General features: G+C 44.6%; 1 protein-coding gene across 8 annotated transcripts in view; it reads left to right on the top strand.

Moving 5' to 3' along the window:
- The window catches only part of SMAD9 (SMAD family member 9), a 72,818-nt gene that overhangs the window by 11,679 nt on the left and 42,974 nt on the right, over nt 1-18,165 (top strand). For 7 of the 8 annotated variants that reach the window (XR_006277676.1, XM_038411759.2, XM_038411711.2 and 4 more), the window contains exon 2: nt 8,441-9,042. Coding sequence is in view for 7 of the 8 variants with exons in the window: in XM_038411759.2 (XP_038267687.1) it covers nt 8,631-9,042 (412 nt within the window). In the remaining variant the exon portion in view is untranslated. Of the gene's footprint in view, nt 1-3,802; nt 3,915-8,440; nt 9,043-18,165 lie in introns of all 8 variants that reach the window. The other variant, XM_038411728.2, reaches the window with a different exon arrangement.

The following is an 18,165-nucleotide window of genomic DNA, read 5'->3' as shown; positions in this document are numbered from 1 at the left end:
TACAGGACTGGGGTCAGAGGCTAAGGGGACCTGCTCTACCAGGTCCAAGCCCAGGGCCCCGGGCAGGAGTGGGCAATTCCGCTTCGGGTGACTGTAACCCTCGGCGGGATTTTATAGGGACAGTCCTGATATCTGGGGCTTTTCCTTATATAGGCTCCTATTACCCCCAACCCCCGTCTTGATTTTTCACACTTGCCATCTGGTCAGGCTAATCGCACGACAGGGAAACGGGTGGTTGCTGCCTCACATCCCGGCAGCGCAACTGGGCCAACCTCTTGTTTCTCAGGGCTACTTCCTACTGGTTCTGGCTGGCGCTGCACCGTCACTGCTCCGTCGCCACTGGGCTCTGGCTCTCGGATTTACAGTCAGGCGACTCTTACTCTGGTGTCTTCTCAGGGTCTTTTGTCTCCTGGGGCAGTGGGTAGACTTTCTTCCCGACGGCTGGTCCTAGATGGAAAGTGGATGGAAAGACTTTAAATAATGACAGGATTTGGCAGAATGCCATGTAAAGAAATCTGAAAGGCCCAGAATTCCTCCAGAGTCTTTGTGCAGAGAGAGGAGATTTGACCCCAGTGGACATAATAGAGGGTTGAGTCCGGAAGCCTCTATGGGTGGTGTGACTCCTACACAGATGTCATTGGAAGCACAGAGATGTCTTCATGAATGCTGGGTGCCTCCGTACTGGCTCAAGAGCTCTCTGCTGCTTCAGCCTGAAGCTGCCCTGAGACTCTCACCCCCTTTAAGTTTCCATGGTGAAAGGAGCTGTGTAAGAAAGTTAAGTTAGCCTTATTATCTGGATTCTTTGCTAGATTGAGAGAACCTGTCCCCTCCTCAGTCGCAGACACCAGCCCCTAAAAGGTATGAATGTTTATGTTGCAATAAAAACCCCACAACTCTATTGTTCAGGCTCAGGTTGGAGCCCAGGTTCTGAGACCCACCCCTTTCATGCATTTTTCAGAGCTTGCGCTCCAGCCCAAGCTCAAACATATCCATTGCAGTTTTTAGCCCCAGGGCCCAAACCCCGCAAGCCCGAGTCAGCTGACTTAGGCCAGCCATAGCCATGCTGCGGGTCTTTTATTGCAGTATAGATGTACCCTAAGAAGGCCCAAGCTAAGAGGTCTGGCGCTAAAGAAGTGGCTGACTCCCTTTCCATCAGGCATGGGGAGTCACTAGCAGTACCATACAGCTGTTTGAGAGTCATGGGTAAGAGATCCAGGACTGATTGCAGTGCTCAGGGAGAAAGGAGTGAAGATCTCTCTCATCATACTACATGTCATTCAAAGGTGAGTGAGTGAGAGAGAATTCTTTACAGGTAAAATTTCTGGGGTAAAATCCTCACTGTATTGAATTCAGTAGCAGAACCCGCATTGCTTTCAGTAGGGTGAGGATTTCACGCCAGCTGCTTTGCTAGTATTTGCATGTACATGTGACAAAAAGACAAGATTTAGAATTATTATCATCAAAAATCCTTCTCTCAAGTCATAGTTAGTATAAACAAGTTAAAGCTAGATTAAAGGGTATCTGTGTTCAGACATGTTAGGCAGGGTTTAGAAATTGTAAATGACAAAGGAGGATGGGGCCTAGTGTTCAACTGTGTAGATAGTCTGAAATTGAAATTCACAGGCTTCAAAATACAGGCCACTTAAAAATAAACTTAATGTGTGGGTCACTGAATTCTCTTCAGCTGCAGACCTCTTTTCATCTTTGTTTAATCTGAAGCTGCAATAAGATTCTTCCATCTTACCTCTTATATTTTCCTTCCCTTCAGCTTTTTTCCTCCTGTCCTGTCTGCTTGCCTAGTTTCCCTTTCTTTCCTTTCAAAATGGTTTTTCTGTCTTACTCACCCCCTCAGCTTTATTTCCATGCCTCTCAACTGTACCTTGTTATGGGAGTTAGTGTAGCCTAGTGGATACAGCACAGGACTCACACTCTGGGACCTGGATTCTGTTCCCACTTCTTCCACTGATCTCAGTTCACCTCTCTGCCTCAATTTTCCATCTGTACAATGGAGCTAATGATACTGATTTCCTGCTTTCTTTGAGATCTACTGATGAAAAACACTGTATAAGAGCTAATTATGATAAAGCATTGTACTAATTTTAGACCCAAATGTATGTGACTTTACCACATTTTCATATTTTAAAAATTGGGGTTTTTTTGTCCTTTGCTGCTGTATGAAAGACCTGCACAAAGAACAGGGGGAACTGACTGCAATGAAACAGAATATACACAAAGTGGTGTCAAATGCACACATTTAGAAAAACGCTGGGGGGAAAAAACACTCTTTCCCTATGATCTCTTTTGGTTACAGTAATCTGAGGTGTTAGCTGTAACAGTAGTATGTAAGAAATGTACATATAGTATCATCGCTTTAAACACACAGTCCTTTATATTGGAGACATTTTCTCTGCAGATGGTTTCTTTTCCCTTTGATTCTTGTAGAGGTTTAGTTGCTGTCTTATAGATTCACTGTTTCCCAGTGTCTAGGAATATGTGATCCCAAACCACTGCTCAGTGTATGTCTAGACAGCCCTCTGAGAATATCTTCTTTGGGCACATATTTAGCGGTTTCAGTGACACCGAGACTGATGACAGCAGTCTTTTTCTAGACTGGTACCCATGCTGCTTGTGAGTCAGTCGGGTGGGTGAGAGCAAGACCATTGTACACTGTGTCCTGGATGGATGTGCAGTTGGGTGCAGTTCTTACTGTAGATATGTATGTACACAGCATAAGGCAAAACTGGATTTGCTCTCTACACAGTAGCTTGTAGCCACGTCCTGTTTCCAATAAGGCCAATGGAACTTTTCCCATTGACTTCAACAAGAGCAGATTATACCTGCTGGGTGAAGTCCACCCCTGTGTAGAAGGTCAGCACAAGGGCTATGCACCACTAAACTCCTCAAAATTGGATTTAAATGGGTCATAAGTGATGCAAAAGCCTTGTGCTAATCCTCTGTGCAGGAGTAAGTTCCACTGGCTGCACCATTTCTTTGGTGGGCTCTACTTGAATTGTCCCAGAGTCTGAGACTCCCAAGATTCATTCCTGACTACAGGGCTCTACCATGCCAGGGCTGTGTGCTGCTACTGGAGAAACTGATGCAGCTTCCATTACATTACTAGATGCTTTTTCACTGATTTCATTGGGAGTTGGTTCAGGTCATAAAACAGCAAGTGTGTGATGGCTCTCTGTCCTTTGCAGTCCTCTCCTCTTAGTGTCAGGCTCCCAAGCAGTATGGCTTCAATAGAGCCACACTGCCAGGGTATTCTGTAGCCTGCAACAGCCTTTGCATCCCTCTTAAAGGGCCTTCCTATCACAGAAGGAGTCTGTGGAAAAGTAATATGGCTTCATGCTGTCTTACCCTTCCACCCTGAGCTCTGTGGAAAGTGAGGTATGCCCGAGAAGTAACTATTGACTGAATGATGCAAGGTATTCACACAAGTGTTGCATGTGCTATCACCATAAAGCTTGAAATTCAAAGACAGTAAGACCAGGACTGGTGGCAACACTGGATCTCAAATGGCAAAGCTCGTGACTTCGTAAAACTATAGAGTTTGATGATCAGAGTTGAGACACGCTTTTCCCATGGACTCAGGTCATCCGCATAGGAAAACATGTCAGACTATCAACGCTGGAAACATGTCAGACTCAAGCATTGCTTAAAGCATTTTAGAACTTTAACCTGGCACCCACTGCCAGTATAAGTTGCTCGATACAAGATGCTTAGGTCTGAAACAAATGTGGTCCTAAAAGATTGTCTAAATTAAATTAAGTTGTGAATTACCATATTTCTGTCTTTACAGTACTATAGCAGAGAGGCTGCCTAAGTATTTCCTAATGGAACATCCAGGCGCAGGAACAAATGGTTTAGTCTGCCGAGCAGCCTGCAGTATTCTGTAATCTAATAGCACTGAGGTAGGATGTTCTGATGATAATATTAGTCAATAGCAGTATGGGGTATGTATATCTAAAAGCAGCATTTAATACCATTTGTACTTTGCATGATGGTTTATATATATATATATATATATATATATTTATTCTTGTTTTAAGAGAGAAAGGAAGGGGCATGAAAGGAAATCGTACAATATAGCCTTATCTTAGACCTCATCACATGGTCTGCAGAGCACTGCTTTTGCTTTTATACATCTACCCTTGGCTTCTCTCCCACTAACAACAATAGTGTTCAGACTCATGCTGAGGTCACTGTTGAATTATTTAATTTGACTGGAAGAGATTAATGTGTTTATTTAAAACCTTGTTCAAAATGGAAAAAAAATCTCAGAACAATATTCTTGCGTATGTGAGTTTGTATTCCACGTATGCTTTCAGATCTGCTAATTGTAAAATTACATTACGTTATCAAGAACAGTTGTTTACATACATTAACGCCTGGGGACACCCCTCAGATAAGAAAGGTGACCCATTTTCCCCATCAGCCTACAGCAGGTACTTACAACCGTACTGATACAGCAGGATTTAGTCATTGGCTCTCTAGGTTCCCCATTCCTGTAGTAGGGCCTGATCCACTAGTCATCATCAGTGCTCCTTCCCATTCATAGAATATCAGGGTTGGAAGGGACCTCAGGAGGTCATCTAGGCCAACCCCCTGCTCCAAGCAGGACCAATCCCCAACTAAATCATCCCAGCCAGGGCTTTGTCAAGCCTGACCTTAAAAACCTCAAAGAAAGGAGATTCCTCCCTAGGTAACACATTCCAGTGCTTCCCCGTCCTCCTAGTGAAAAAGTTTTTCCTAATATCCAACCTAGATCTCCCATACTGCAACTTGAGACCATTAATCCTTGTTCAGGTTTTTGCTTTCTCTCATGAGGCTGGAATTTGGAGCAGCCCAAACTCAATAGCTGCATATAGAGTCGAGTCTGGATATCTGACTAATGGGTCAGATCAAAGGTCTATCTAGCCCAGTATCCTGTCTTCTGACAGTAGACAATGCCAGATGCTTCAAAGGGAATGAACAGAACAGGGCAATTATCAAGTAATCCATCCCCTGTTGTCTAAAGACCCATCATCTGGCAGTCAAAGGCTTAGGGATATCCAGAGCATGGGGTTGCATCCCTGACCATCTTGACTAATACCCACTGATAGACCTATGCTCCATGAACTTATCTAATTCTTTTCTGAACCCAGTTATAGTTTTGGCCTTCACAACATTCCCTGGTAACAGGTTGACTGTGCATTGTGTGAAGAAATACTTTTTGTTTTAAACCTGCTGCCTCTTCATTTCATTGGGTGACCTCTAGTTCTTGAGTTATGTGAAGAGGTAAATAACACTTTTTTTTTTCTCCACATCATTCATGATTTTATAGACCTCTATTATTTCCCTCCCTTTAGTTGTCTCTTTTCCAAGCTGAACAGTTAAACACTTTTTAATCTCTCCTAATACAGAAACTCTTCCGTACCCATAATAATTTTTGTTGCCTTTCTCTGTACCTTTTCCATTTCTAATATTAGCTTTTTTGAGATAGGGTGACAGGGTGCTGGAACAATTTGTATAGTGGGGCTGCTGAGAGCCATTGAACCAAACTATAAATCCTGTATATGATGGGAACCACTTCAAGCTCCTGCATCCCCAGCACTCCTAGTTCCAACACCTATGTGGGGTGACCAGAACTGCATGCAGTATTCAAGATGTGGAGGTACCACTGATTTTTACAGTGGCATTATGATTACTGACTTATCATCTATCCCTTTCCTAATGACAGGTTTCAGAGTAGCAGCCGTGTTAGTCTGTATTCGCAAAAAGAAAAGGAGTACTTGAGGCACCTTAGAGACTAACAAATTTATTAGAGCATAAGCTTTCGTGAGCTACAGCTCACTTCATCGGATGCATTTGGTTTTTTCCACCAAATGCATCCGATGAAGTGAGCTGTAGCTCACGAAAGCTTATGCTCTAATAAATTTGTTAGTCTCTAAGGTGCCACAAGTACTCCCTTTCCTAATGGTTCCTAGAGAGACAAGGTAGTTGAGTTAATATCTTTTATTGGACCAACCTCTGTTGGTGAGAGAGATAAGCTTTTGCGCTACATAGAACTCTTATGATATTAACTCGCTCATCTTTTCTCTCTAATATCCTGGGACTGACACCACTACAACACTGCATACAACTAATGGTTCCTAACGTTTGCTTTTTTTGACTGCTGCTACATGTGGAATGGATGTTTTCAGGAACTAACCACTCAAGAAAGAGATCTTGGACTTATTGTAGAAACAGCTAATTTAGACCGCATCATTTTGTATGTATAGTTGAAATTGTGTTTTCCAATATGCATTACTTAGCATTTATCAACACTGAATTTTATCTGCCAATTTGTTGCCCACTTTTGTGAGATTCCTTTGTAACTCTTCACAAACTACTTTGGACTTAACTATCTTGACTAATTTTGTATTATCTGCAAACTTTGCCACCTCACTGTTTACCCCTTTTTCCAAATCATTTATGAATATGTTGAACAGCACTGGTCCCAGTATAGATCCTTGGGGGATGCTGCTGGTTCCTCTCTCCATTCTGAAAACTGAGTACGTATTCCTATCCCTACCCTTTGTTTCCTATCTTTCACCAGTTACTGATCCATGAGTGGACATTCCCTCTTATTTCATGACTGCGTTGTTTGTTTAAGAGCCTTTCATGAGGGACTTTGTCAAAAGCTTTCTGAAAGTCCAAATACACTACACCACTGGATCACTCTAGTTCCTGTGTTTTTTGACTCCCCTCAAAGAATTCTAATAGATTGGTAAGGCATGATTTCTCTTTACAAAAGCTGTCTTGACTCTTCTCCAATAAATCATATTCTTCTCTGTTTTGGATAATTCTATTCTTCATTATCGTTTCAACCAATTTGCCTGGTACTGATTTCAGGCTTACCGGGTTGTAATTGCCAGTATCGCCCCTAGAACCTTTTTTTAAGCATCGGCATCACACGAAGCTGATTTAAGTGATAGGTTACATACCACACTAAGTAGTTTTGCAATTTTATACTTGAGTTCCTTCAGAACTCTTGGGTGAATACCATCTGGTCCTGGAGACTTATTAGTGTTTAATTTACCCGCTTGTTCCAAAACCTCCTTTATCTGGGACAGTTCCTCAGATATGTCACCTAAAACAAATGGCTCATGTGTGGGAATCTCCCTCTCATCCTCTGCAGTGAAGACTGATGCAAAGTATTCGTTTAGTTTCTCTGCAATGGCCTTGTCTGTCTTGAGTGCTCCTTTAGCACCTCAGTCATCCAGTAGCCCCACTGATTGTTTGGCAGGCTTCCTGCTTCTGAGGTACTTAAAAAAAATTACTATTAGTTTTTGTGTCTTTTTCTAATTCTTCTTCAAATTCTTATTTGGCCTGTCTAATTATACTTTTATACTTGACAGAGTTTATGCTCCTTTCTGTTTTCCTCCAATAATATTTGACTTCCAGTTTTTAAAGGATGTTTGTTGCCTTTAACTGCCACTTTTACTTTTTTAATTTGGGGGGTATATTTAGTTTGAACCTATATTATGGTGTGTTGGGTTTTTAAAAAAAAAAAAAATCCGTGCAGCTTGCAGGCATATTGCTCTTGTGACTATACCTTTTAATTTCTGTTTCAACTAGCTTCCTTATTTTTGGGTAGTCCCCCTTTCTGAAGTTAAACATTACTGTGCTGGCCTCCTTTGGTATTTCTTCCCCCCCAAGGATGTTAAATTTAATTATATGACAGTTGCTATTACTGAGTGGTTCAGCTATATTCACCCTCTTGGGCCAGATCCTGTGCTCCACTTAAGACTAAATCAAGAATTGTCTCTCCCATTGTGGGTTCCAGGACTAGCTGCTCCAAGAAGCACTCATTTAAGGTGTCTAGAAACGTTCTCTCTGCATTCCTTCCTGAGGTGACATGTACCCAGTCAATATGGAGATAGTTGAAATCCCATATTATTATTGAGTTCTCTATTTTTATATCCTCTCTAGCCTCCCCAGACATTTCACACTCCCCATCGCCAGCCTGGTCAGATCATCGGTAGTATATTCCTATTTCTGTACTCTTCAGTTTCTATCCATAGAAATTCTATGGTACAGTTTGATTGATTTAAGCTTTTCAGTATATTTGACTCTATGCTTTCACATATAGTACCACTCCCCCACTAGCATAACCTACTCTGTAATTCCTACATATTTTTGTCCCCTGGTTTTACCATGTCCCATTGATTGTCATCATTCCACCAAGTTTCTGTGATGCCTATTCTATCAATATCCTCACTTAATACTAGATTTACCCATCTATTTAGAAGTATTTAGACTTCAGCATTTGTATACAAGCATTTATATAATTTGTCACTTTTTTTTTTGTCTGCTTTCATGTGATGTAATTGAATGGGACTTTTTGTCATATGACTGTTTTTTCTCTGCATTTCCTACTTGTACTTATCAAATTCTATCCTCTTCTCTTTACTAGGATATAGAGAATCCTCATTAATACAGCCTCCCCTATGGTATGTCTCTGTCCAAAATGTGTGCTCTCTATTAGAAGAGACTTTCTGTGAAGGCACCTGCCCATCTGAATATTTTGAAGACTTCATCCAGGCTTTGTAAGCAGCAGAGAGATTTGTGCTTCTGTTTACACTTACACACCATCTTTGCTTCTTATGCACTCCAGCACCCCTATTAGCTCATTGTTCTCCTTCACCAGCCCAGCAGTGAAGAGACTGCTGGGCTGGAAGCAAGGAGATGAAGAGGAGAAGTGGGCAGAGAAGGCTGTAGATTCCCTGGTGAAGAAACTGAAGAAGAAGAAAGGCGCTATGGAAGAACTTGAGAGGGCTCTGAGCTGTCCTGGCCAGCCCAGTAAGTGCGTCACAATCCCACGCTCCTTGGACGGGAGGCTGCAGGTGTCTCATCGCAAGGGGCTGCCCCATGTCATCTATTGCAGAGTGTGGCGTTGGCCTGATTTACAGTCTCACCATGAATTGAAACCACTGGAATGTTGCGAGTTTCCATTTGGCTCAAAGCAGAAAGAAGTTTGCATCAACCCCTACCATTACCGGCGCGTGGAGACCCCAGGTAATATATCAGCTGAAAATGATATAAATGTGTATCAGCTCTTTGGGTGAAATGTCCATACTTGCTGCATCATAACTAATCTTACTGTGAAATCATAACAAAGAAGGCTCTGTTCAGCTGGAAAGATCAGCTGTCTTTTCTGCAAAAAGGGATCCCAGATCTATCTTTTGTCCATAATTGTGATTTACTAGGGACTCGCCTCTCCTCTGGTAGGATAGAAGGAAATCCCATTGATGTGTGAGAGGAGAATTGGACATCAGGAACTTGTCCAGGGTGCTGAAAGCTTTTTTCCTTTGATGTATTGGGTGCTAGCTGCCCTGAGGACTTCACTAGATAATGTTGTGCCCATTAGCATGAAATGTAGGCACAAACTAGTCTCTCCATCCTCATCGGATCTTTGCCCGACTCTAAAAGGACAAAAGCTGACTTGCTAACCCGCAGTAAATGGCCATTTTAAAGTTTAGAGTGGATCCACAGCGATGAATTAATTGTCATGAAGGTGCACCAAAGATCCTAGATCTTAGATCAGTTCCTCTTAAAATACCTGCTGTCCTGCCATTGTGAGTTTTTCATAGCTGGATGGACATTTATACCTTCGCCCCCCCCCCCCCCCCCCCCGTCCTCATACAACTTTAAATTTTTCTTTTGAGGGTCATCTTCAGGGTAGACTTCAACCAGCATTGTAAATCCCTTCCCTTATCATGGGATCAATCCATGGGGTTTGTGTGGCAAAGAAACTGCTGAACAATGATTGTAAAATTGTTGAGTCCAATCCTGGTCTTGTGGCAATTTACTAGTGAATAGGGTTTGTAGTTAGTAACTAAACCAGGTACTGCCATTGATGATCCTCTGTCAGTCATAAACTTTGAAGTGACATTAAGATCAGATAAAATAAACCGTGGGATTTTTCTTTTATTACTGTTTCATATAATTTAAGAGAGAAAAGGGCATTTGTTAACATATATGCAACAATGGCTGCACCCCTTCCTGATGTTCCTTGCTTTAAAACTGAGCTCAGTCAGAAATGGATCTGAACTGCTAAAAACATTGTTTTGTCTAAAATCTTACAGGTGAATTGATAGTTGTCTAATTTGGGTGGAAATGGTTGATTTAATGATTTACTAAAATAAGCTATTCAAATTATCTCAAAAAGACACTAAGATAATATCTATTTTGTTTATCTTTGCCTTTGAAAGGATGTTGTCTTTATTGTCCTCTTACACTGGTGTAAATCAGGAGTAATTCCATTTATATCAGTATATTAACCACAAACAGCACAGATCTTATGATCTAGTCAATGTCTGCTAACAGCTGTTGTTCTGTGACAGTTTTGGATGCTGCTGCAGGAGCTCTGAAGTTTGTCGTCTTTGCCCTTAAGCCCAGAGGGTCAAGCTCTGTCAGTATTTGGTCCTGGTGTTGGGCATTCCTCTCCTTTGAACAAAATGTGACAGCTCCCAATTGTCTAGGCTGCAATCCATTTAAATAACAATTCTGGTTAGCTACAGAAAAATACAACACTCTTCATATCTAACTGTGGTTCCTGTAGGCTTGCGTGAGTTTCTTTGTGTCTTAGCCTCAGCAGCTAAAGAAACTGAATCTTGAATTGTTCAATAATAAATCCAGTGATAGTCCCAGAACTGCTATGCTGTACTGATCTCCACAAATGTCCTTTATTTTTCAACTCACTCTTCCCATAAATTCCATTGTTCCCATTCTATTGTCCCTTCTCCTGAGTGACCCATTCTGTAGTCAGATCCATAACTTAAATTCAAAACCAGTGGTTTTGATTTATTCAGTGAGTTCCCCCATCCCAAAGACGGACGGGACTCACCATGGCAGAGGGCAGAAGGGGAAAGAAGGGGCAGAAGATATCCACCAGGGAGACCAACTCTAAGCTCCTGGAACTCGAGATGCATTGACCCTTCCCTCTCTCCTCAGGCCACCTCGTCGACTTTGTGACAGATGCTGAACGACAGAACGTAGGTTGCGTGTGGCTTCTGCCACTGCCAGCCTCCCTCCAGTGAAACTTCCCCAACCCCACAACTGCTGGTGGAATCCAGGCAGTGACTTTGGCCCAGTGCACAGTAGGTGCTGTTAGAAAGCACCACTGTCACTTCCCCGGTTTTGAAACATCCCCTTTATTCGCAGGACTGAGGGCTGGAGAAAGAGAATAATCCTTCCAATCCAGAGGAGGTGGATTGGATGGCTAGAGTCATTTCTCCATTCTCCAGGTCGGAAGTCTGAGTTACAAATGGATTACTGCCAACCAAAACGGCAATTTTAAAATAATGTGAAAACTGCCTGCTCTATTATTTTTAAATGAGATCACTCTGTGTACTGGGTGACAGACAATGGAGCTTCTAATATGCAGTGCTGTGCAGACAGCAGAAGCATAGGTGAACTTTTGACTTGCTATAAATGAGTTTCATTGTCCAGAAAGGAAGATGTGGTAACTCCCCAGCCAGTGGGCTGCCTAAAAATCTACTCTACAATATTTGTATGGTTGTTAGCATGGAAAAGTGGCTGTGGTCCAAGAGTGAAAAGGACCCTGGGAAACTATTTGAATCTTTGTGAAGCTTAAAACTGACCATTTTCCCCCTTCACATGCTACATGTCTTGTTGTTACTGTAGGGTTGCCCATGATCAAGAACACAGGGAAAGTTCAGGGAAGGGGGGAATCTCATTTAGGACTGCTCTCTCAAAAGCGCAAAACTCTGCGGCTGTGCACAAGGGTCAGAACCTGAAAATGTGCTATTGTACCCAGAAGCAGATTAGGGGTTGTGGTGCCCTGGGCTAGAGCCAGTGGGGGGGGGGCCTCCCTACCCCTTCCACCTGCAGTCCCCCTCGCCCCACTCCTGGTGCTCCTGCTGGGGAAATGGGGCTAGGGCACGGGGACTTCCCCTGCCTGCAGCTCCTGGCAGGGCACAGGGGCTTGGCTTGCCATGCCCTGCCCGTCCGGCACAGTTGCTGGGGAGTAGGGTTGGGAGACGGGTTCCCTGATAAAAATGTGTGAAAATTTTGTTGTGTTTATTAGCAACTGCAGGCACAACAGGCAGGTGCACGTGCAAGTTCTCAGAGTGCCACGCAACTGTCTTCATCTGGTGCCTAGCCAGGTTTTCAGCAAGAGTTACTTCAATAGATGAGGGTGGAAGGCAATAGTCAATAAAGAACCTAGTCCAGGAGTAGCAATGGCAGGACTCAGGATCAGCCCATTGGTTGCCAGCTGTGCTGGGGCACATTGTCGTACTCCTGTAATGAGCAGGAGGAATAATATACCCCCACAGGGCCAGCTACAGATATTTAGACAAAAGGTGGGGCAAAGTGGTGAGTAGAGATGATCTAGGTAAATCACTTGTGCAGACTGGGTGTGAGGGGGTCATACAGGGTTTCGGTGTCATACCTGTGGTTATCCTGTCTCCAGCATGGCAACCTCTTACGATTCAGAGAACGGCATCTGTGGGTAAAGGAGCAGGGAGAATAAGGAACCTCTGGAGATTTACTAGCCACAAGCGAAAAAAACCCGCCACCCTCCTTGCTACCCCAGTAACTTCACCCCTCTAGGCGCAGTATGGCGCAGGCAGCGGAAAGATGGAGTGATGTGACAGAAGTAGTGCACTTCAGAAGTGTGCTGGTCAGAGCTGCATATAACAATTTATTGAGCTTATGAAGCTGCAAGGCTTGGAAACTCCCCTTGCCCACTTACCCTGGGCAAGTAGAAAGCCTTCCCTGACAAGTGCCATCAGCACCTGCAGACTGTCAGGGTTCATTTAGGAAAAAAATTGTTTCTAGTCCTCACGGTGGCAAAGAAAACTTTCCAAATACAAAGAGAGCACAAGTGATGCAGTGCTAGCTTCCTAAGTCTATAGACAGGCTACTATAGTGTGACTGCTCCTCTTCAGGGCTTCCACAAACTACAGTAGAGTGAAACTGACCATGGCCATCCCTTTGTGGCTGCTGTAAACCCTGTGGGCCACCAGGAAACTGACAGAAGTCTGGTCAGTTTCATGCTGCTCCTTGGGGAAATTCTGAAGAGCAGGACCATCAAGCACTGGAGCTGTTCACTGGAGAAAGAAGACTTTTAAACTTTTAAAGGGAGAGGTTGAGCAGCAGAGACGCATCACAATCAGGAGATTGGTGGGAGGTAGGGAACCACCAACCTGAACTCATTGCAACCAGGAGAGAGGAACAGGAAAGAATATTCCTTCTTTCCGGCAGCCAGAAGGGATTGGTGTCAGGCTGGAGGGTTCCAATTTATTGGACACATTCAGGCAAGAGGCAGATTAGACAGATGGAGTCCTAGAGTAGGATCCATGGACAGCACCCTGATAGGAATTCCAATGCCTTCCCAGTTTCCCAGTAGTTGCGGTAATGGCTTTTCTCTTGGTCATTGCCTCTGGACAGTGAATCCCCTCCCCACTCCATCCTAACCATTTGTACTGGTTTTTAATACTCAGTCCTCAGGCTTTTAGGTGTTATGTGCCGGTGGGTGGGAGTGGTGGGGGAGGCAGGAGATAGGAAAAGGTTGATGGGATAAGTTATGAAAGAGCAATATGATATTGAAAGAGATTGGAGGGGTGGCAAATGGGGAAGACAGGAGAAACAGAATAACTTGGGGGATCTAGTGGAGACAATGTTGGGCAAGAAAAAGAGAACACAATATGAAGGGAGAGAGAAGGAAAACTTAAAAACAACAGATGCTACAGACAGGAAAAATTGCACCCCCATTTTTCACAGAAAAGAGAGAATGAAGTGAAACCAGGAAGTGAAAGGAAACCTAACAAAAAAGGTGACCATAAGTTTCGTTCATAAAAATTTATTAAATGGGAAATTAATTGACAGATTGCTATGATTAAATACAACACACAGCTCTGTCCCTTTCCATTGCTGGGAACATGACCTTTGGAGCAACATAGCAGTACAAGTTAATTTTCACCCTTGCTAGTAGGGTTAGTCCTTGGACTAGAGGACACAAAACGTTATTCCAGGCATTTAAGGTGCATTCACTGACTTTGCTATGCAGTTAGCAACCATATCTATCCAAGGGTATGTCTACACTATGAAATTAGGTCGATTTTTATAGAAGTCGATTTTTAGAAATCGATTTTATACAATTGACTGTGTATGTCCACACTAAGCGCATTAAGTCGGCGGAGTGAGTCCTCACTACCGTGGCTAGCATCGATTTACGGAGCGGTGCACTGTGGATAGTCTCCACCGCCCATTGGAATTCTGGATTAAGCTCCCAGTGTCTGATGGGGCAAAAACATTGTTGCAGGTGGTTTTGGGTACATGTCGTCAGTCGCCCCTCCCTCCGGGAAAGCAATGGCAGACAATCGTTTTGCGCCTTTTTTTCCGTGTAGATGCCATACCATGGCAAGCATGGAGCCTGCTCAGCTCACCGTCACTGCTGCTGTTGTGTCCTGGGTGCTGCTGTCAGCAGATAGTGCAATATGACTGCTAACCATCATCATCCACTGCTTTCGCTGCAACTCTGCTCTCCTGGTGCCATGAATCCACCTCACAGGTCCTTTAGTCGTTCTGTATAAATATCTATTCTTGTGGCATCCATCGTCATCCATCGCTTCCGCTGCAACTCTGCTCTCCTGCAGGCGCCATACCACGGCAAGCATGGAGCCCGCTCAGCTCATCGCTGCTGTTCTGAGCATTGTAAACCCCTCTCACGTTATCCTGGAGTATGTGCAGAACCCCAGGCTAAGAGACGCTAGCACGAGGACGATTTTGATGAGGACGTGGACACAGACGTTCCTGAAAACACGGGCTGTGGCAGTGGGGCTGGTTGATACAGTGGAACGCCGATTCTGGGCCCAGCAAACGAGCACAGACTGGTGAGACCGCATAGTGTTACAGGTAGGGGATGATTCACAGTGGCTGCGAAAGTTTCGCATGAGTAAGGCCACATTCCTGGAACTCTGTGAGTTGCTTTCCCCTGCCCTGAAGCGCAGGTATACCAAGATGAGAGCTGCCCTGACAGTTGAGAAGCGAGTGGCAATAGCCCTGTGGAAGCTTGCTACACCTGACTGCTACGGGTCAGTCGGGAATCGATTTGGAGTGAGCAAATCTACCATGGGGGCTGCTATGATCCAAGTAGCCAGTGCAATCATTGACATTCTGTTATTGAGGGTAGTGACTCTGGGAAATGTGCAAGTCATAGTGGATAGCTTTGCTGCAATGGGTTTCCCTAACCATGGTGGGGCAATAGATGGAATGCATATCCCTATCTTGGCACCGGACCACCTTGCCAACCAGTATATAAACCGCAAGGGGTACTTCTCAATGGTGCTGCAAGCACTGGTGGATCACAAGGGACGTTTCAGCGACATCAGCCTGGGATGGCTGAGAAAGGTGCATGACGCTCGCATCTTTAGAAATTCCAGGCCCTTTGAGCAGCTGAAAGAAGGGACTTAACTTCCCAGACCAGAAAATTACCATTGGGGATGTTGAAATGCCAGTAGTTATTCTTGGGGACACAGCCTACCCCTTGCTCCCATGGCTCATGAAGCCGTACACAAGCAGCCTGGACAGTAGTAAGGAGCAGTTCAACTATAGGCTGAGCAAGTGCAGAATGGTGGTAGAATGGATGTTTAAAAGCTCGCTGGCGCTGTTTGCTGACTAGGTTAGACTTCAGCACAACCAACATTCCCATTGTATTGCTACTTGTTGTGTGCTCCATAATATCTGTGAGAGCAAGGGGGAGACGTTTATGGCGGGGTGGGAGGTTGAGGCAAATCACCTGGCGTCCAATTTTGAGCAGCTAGACACCAGGGCAATTAGAAGAGCACAGCAAGGCGTGCTGGGCATCAGAGAGGCTTCAAAAACCAGTTTCATGACTGGCTAGGCTTTGGTGTGACAATTGTGTGTATTTCTCCTTGCTGCAAACCCGCCCCCTTTGTTGATTTTAATTCCCTGTAAGCCAACCACCCTCCCCCCTTCAAAATAAAGTAACTATTGTTTTGAAACCATGCATTCTTTCTTTATTAATTTAAAAAAAAAAAGGGGGAGATAACTGACAAGGTAGCCTGGGTAGGGTGGGATGGGGGAGGAGGGAAGTACAAGGCCACATTGCTTATTGTAGTCACGCTACAAATCAAACTGTTTTAATGACAGCCTTCTGTTGCTTGGGCCATCCTCTGGAGTGGAGTGGCTGAGTGCCCAGAGCCTCCCACCCCCCTGCGTTCTTGGGCATCTGGGTGAGGAGGATATGGAACTTGGGGAGGAGGTCAGGCAGTTGTACAATGGATGCAACGGGTTTCTGTGCTCTTGTTGGCTTTCCTGCACCTGCACCAGATGCTTTATCATATCTGTTTGCTCCCCCATTAGCCTTAGCATCGCCTCCGCTCTTCGCGCTCCTGCCTCTGCTCTTCATGCTCACTTTATGCTTTGCTAGCCTCTAACACTGAATGTCTCCGTGCATTCAGCTGTGCCCTATCAGTGCGGGAGGACTGCATGAGCTTGGAAAACATGTCATCGTGAGTGCATTTTGTTTTTTTGCCTTCTAATCTGCAATAACCTCAGGGACAGAGATGATAGGGGGAGCATGGAAACATTTGCACCTGGGGGGAGATAAAAAGGGAGAGTAAAATTTAAGATGATATAGTTCTGAGAACAAAAGGGAGACTCTTTCACAGTGAATCAAGCAATTCACAGCAGAAAGCACATGTGCTTTTAGGTACAAGGTTGCATTTTGCCTTTTATATTGAGCGCCTGCCAGTATGGTGACATATCACACAGGGCTGGGCAGCAGAATTCGGTTTCCATGTAGCCATGGTAAGGCAAAGAGTACGCGGGGTTGGCTTCTTATGCATAACATGTGAGAATGTTTTCAAACTGCAGCGCCCTCCTTTCCCAGAGCAAGCAATGGATTGGGTTTCACATTTAAAAGGAGGAGCTGTGGTTTGTGGGTGGATGTGCAGCACACACCTCCCCCCACCCCACCTGTTCTCCGGGGTGATCCCTTTTAGCCAAGCGCAAACAGCCCTGCATGAACAGGGTCCTTTTACTGTTCCCTTACAAAAATTCCCTTATTTCAACCAGGTGACCATGAATGATATCACTCTCCTGAGGCTAACACAGAAAGATAAAGACCAAATGTTGCTTGAATACGACCAAAACCAAGACCATTCGCTGCCATGCTTTGTGCTGCAATAATTCCAGAATACTTTCAGAGTACCTCCAGGAGAGCTTCATGGAGATGTCCCTGGAGGATTCCCGCTCCATCCCCAGACATGTGAACAGATTTTTCCAGTAGCAGTACTGGCTGTGAATGCATCCCAATTCTTCAGGGCAAATCAAACCTTAAACACTATTGCTTTTAAACCCTGTACAGTAGTTACAAATGTGCACTCACCAGAGGTGCCTTCTCCAGCTTCAGGGTCAGGGATCCTGCCTTCGGAGGGTATTGGCTCCAGTGTGATGAAAAGGTCCTGGCTGCCGGGGAGAACAGATTCGCCACTTGCCTGCTGACATTCTCCTCCTCCTCCTTTTCCTCATCCACAAAATCCTCCTCCCTGTTGCGTGAGACTCCCCCCTTGTGGTGTCCACGGACAGTGGTGGGGTAGTGGTTCGGGTCCCCCCGTAGAATGCCATGCAACTGATCATAGAAGCGGCATGTATGGGGCTCTATACATGTTATAGCCTCTTTCCAACATGCCCTGTGAGATTTTTGGCAAATATATTTGCATTTCTTCTTTCTGATCGGTGTTCTGCGTACACAGATGCTTCTCCCCATACAGCAATCAAATCCAGTGTCTCCCTTTCGGTCCATGCTGGAGCTCGTTTGCGATTCTGGGGGGACTGCATGGTCACCTGTGCTGCTGAGTTCGCCAGGCTGACCAAACAGGAAATGAAATTCAAAAGTTCCCCCAGGGGCTTTTCCTGTGTACCTGGCTAGTGCATCGGAGTTCAAAGTGCTGTCCAGAGTGGTCATAATGGAGCACTCTGGGATAGCTCCCAGAGGCCAATATCGTTTATTTGCTTTTGCACTACCCCAAATTCGACCCAGCAAGGTCGATTTTAGCACTACTCCCCTCACCGGGGGGGAGTACAGACATCGATTTTAAGAGCCCTTTAAGTCGACGGAATGTGGCTGGTTGTGTGGACACTTTC

The sequence above is a fragment of the Dermochelys coriacea genome, chromosome 1, assembly GCF_009764565.3.
Source record: "Dermochelys coriacea isolate rDerCor1 chromosome 1, rDerCor1.pri.v4, whole genome shotgun sequence".
Classification (NCBI taxonomy): domain Eukaryota; kingdom Metazoa; phylum Chordata; order Testudines; family Dermochelyidae; genus Dermochelys; species Dermochelys coriacea.
This window is presented reverse-complemented; position numbering and strand designations above follow the sequence as displayed.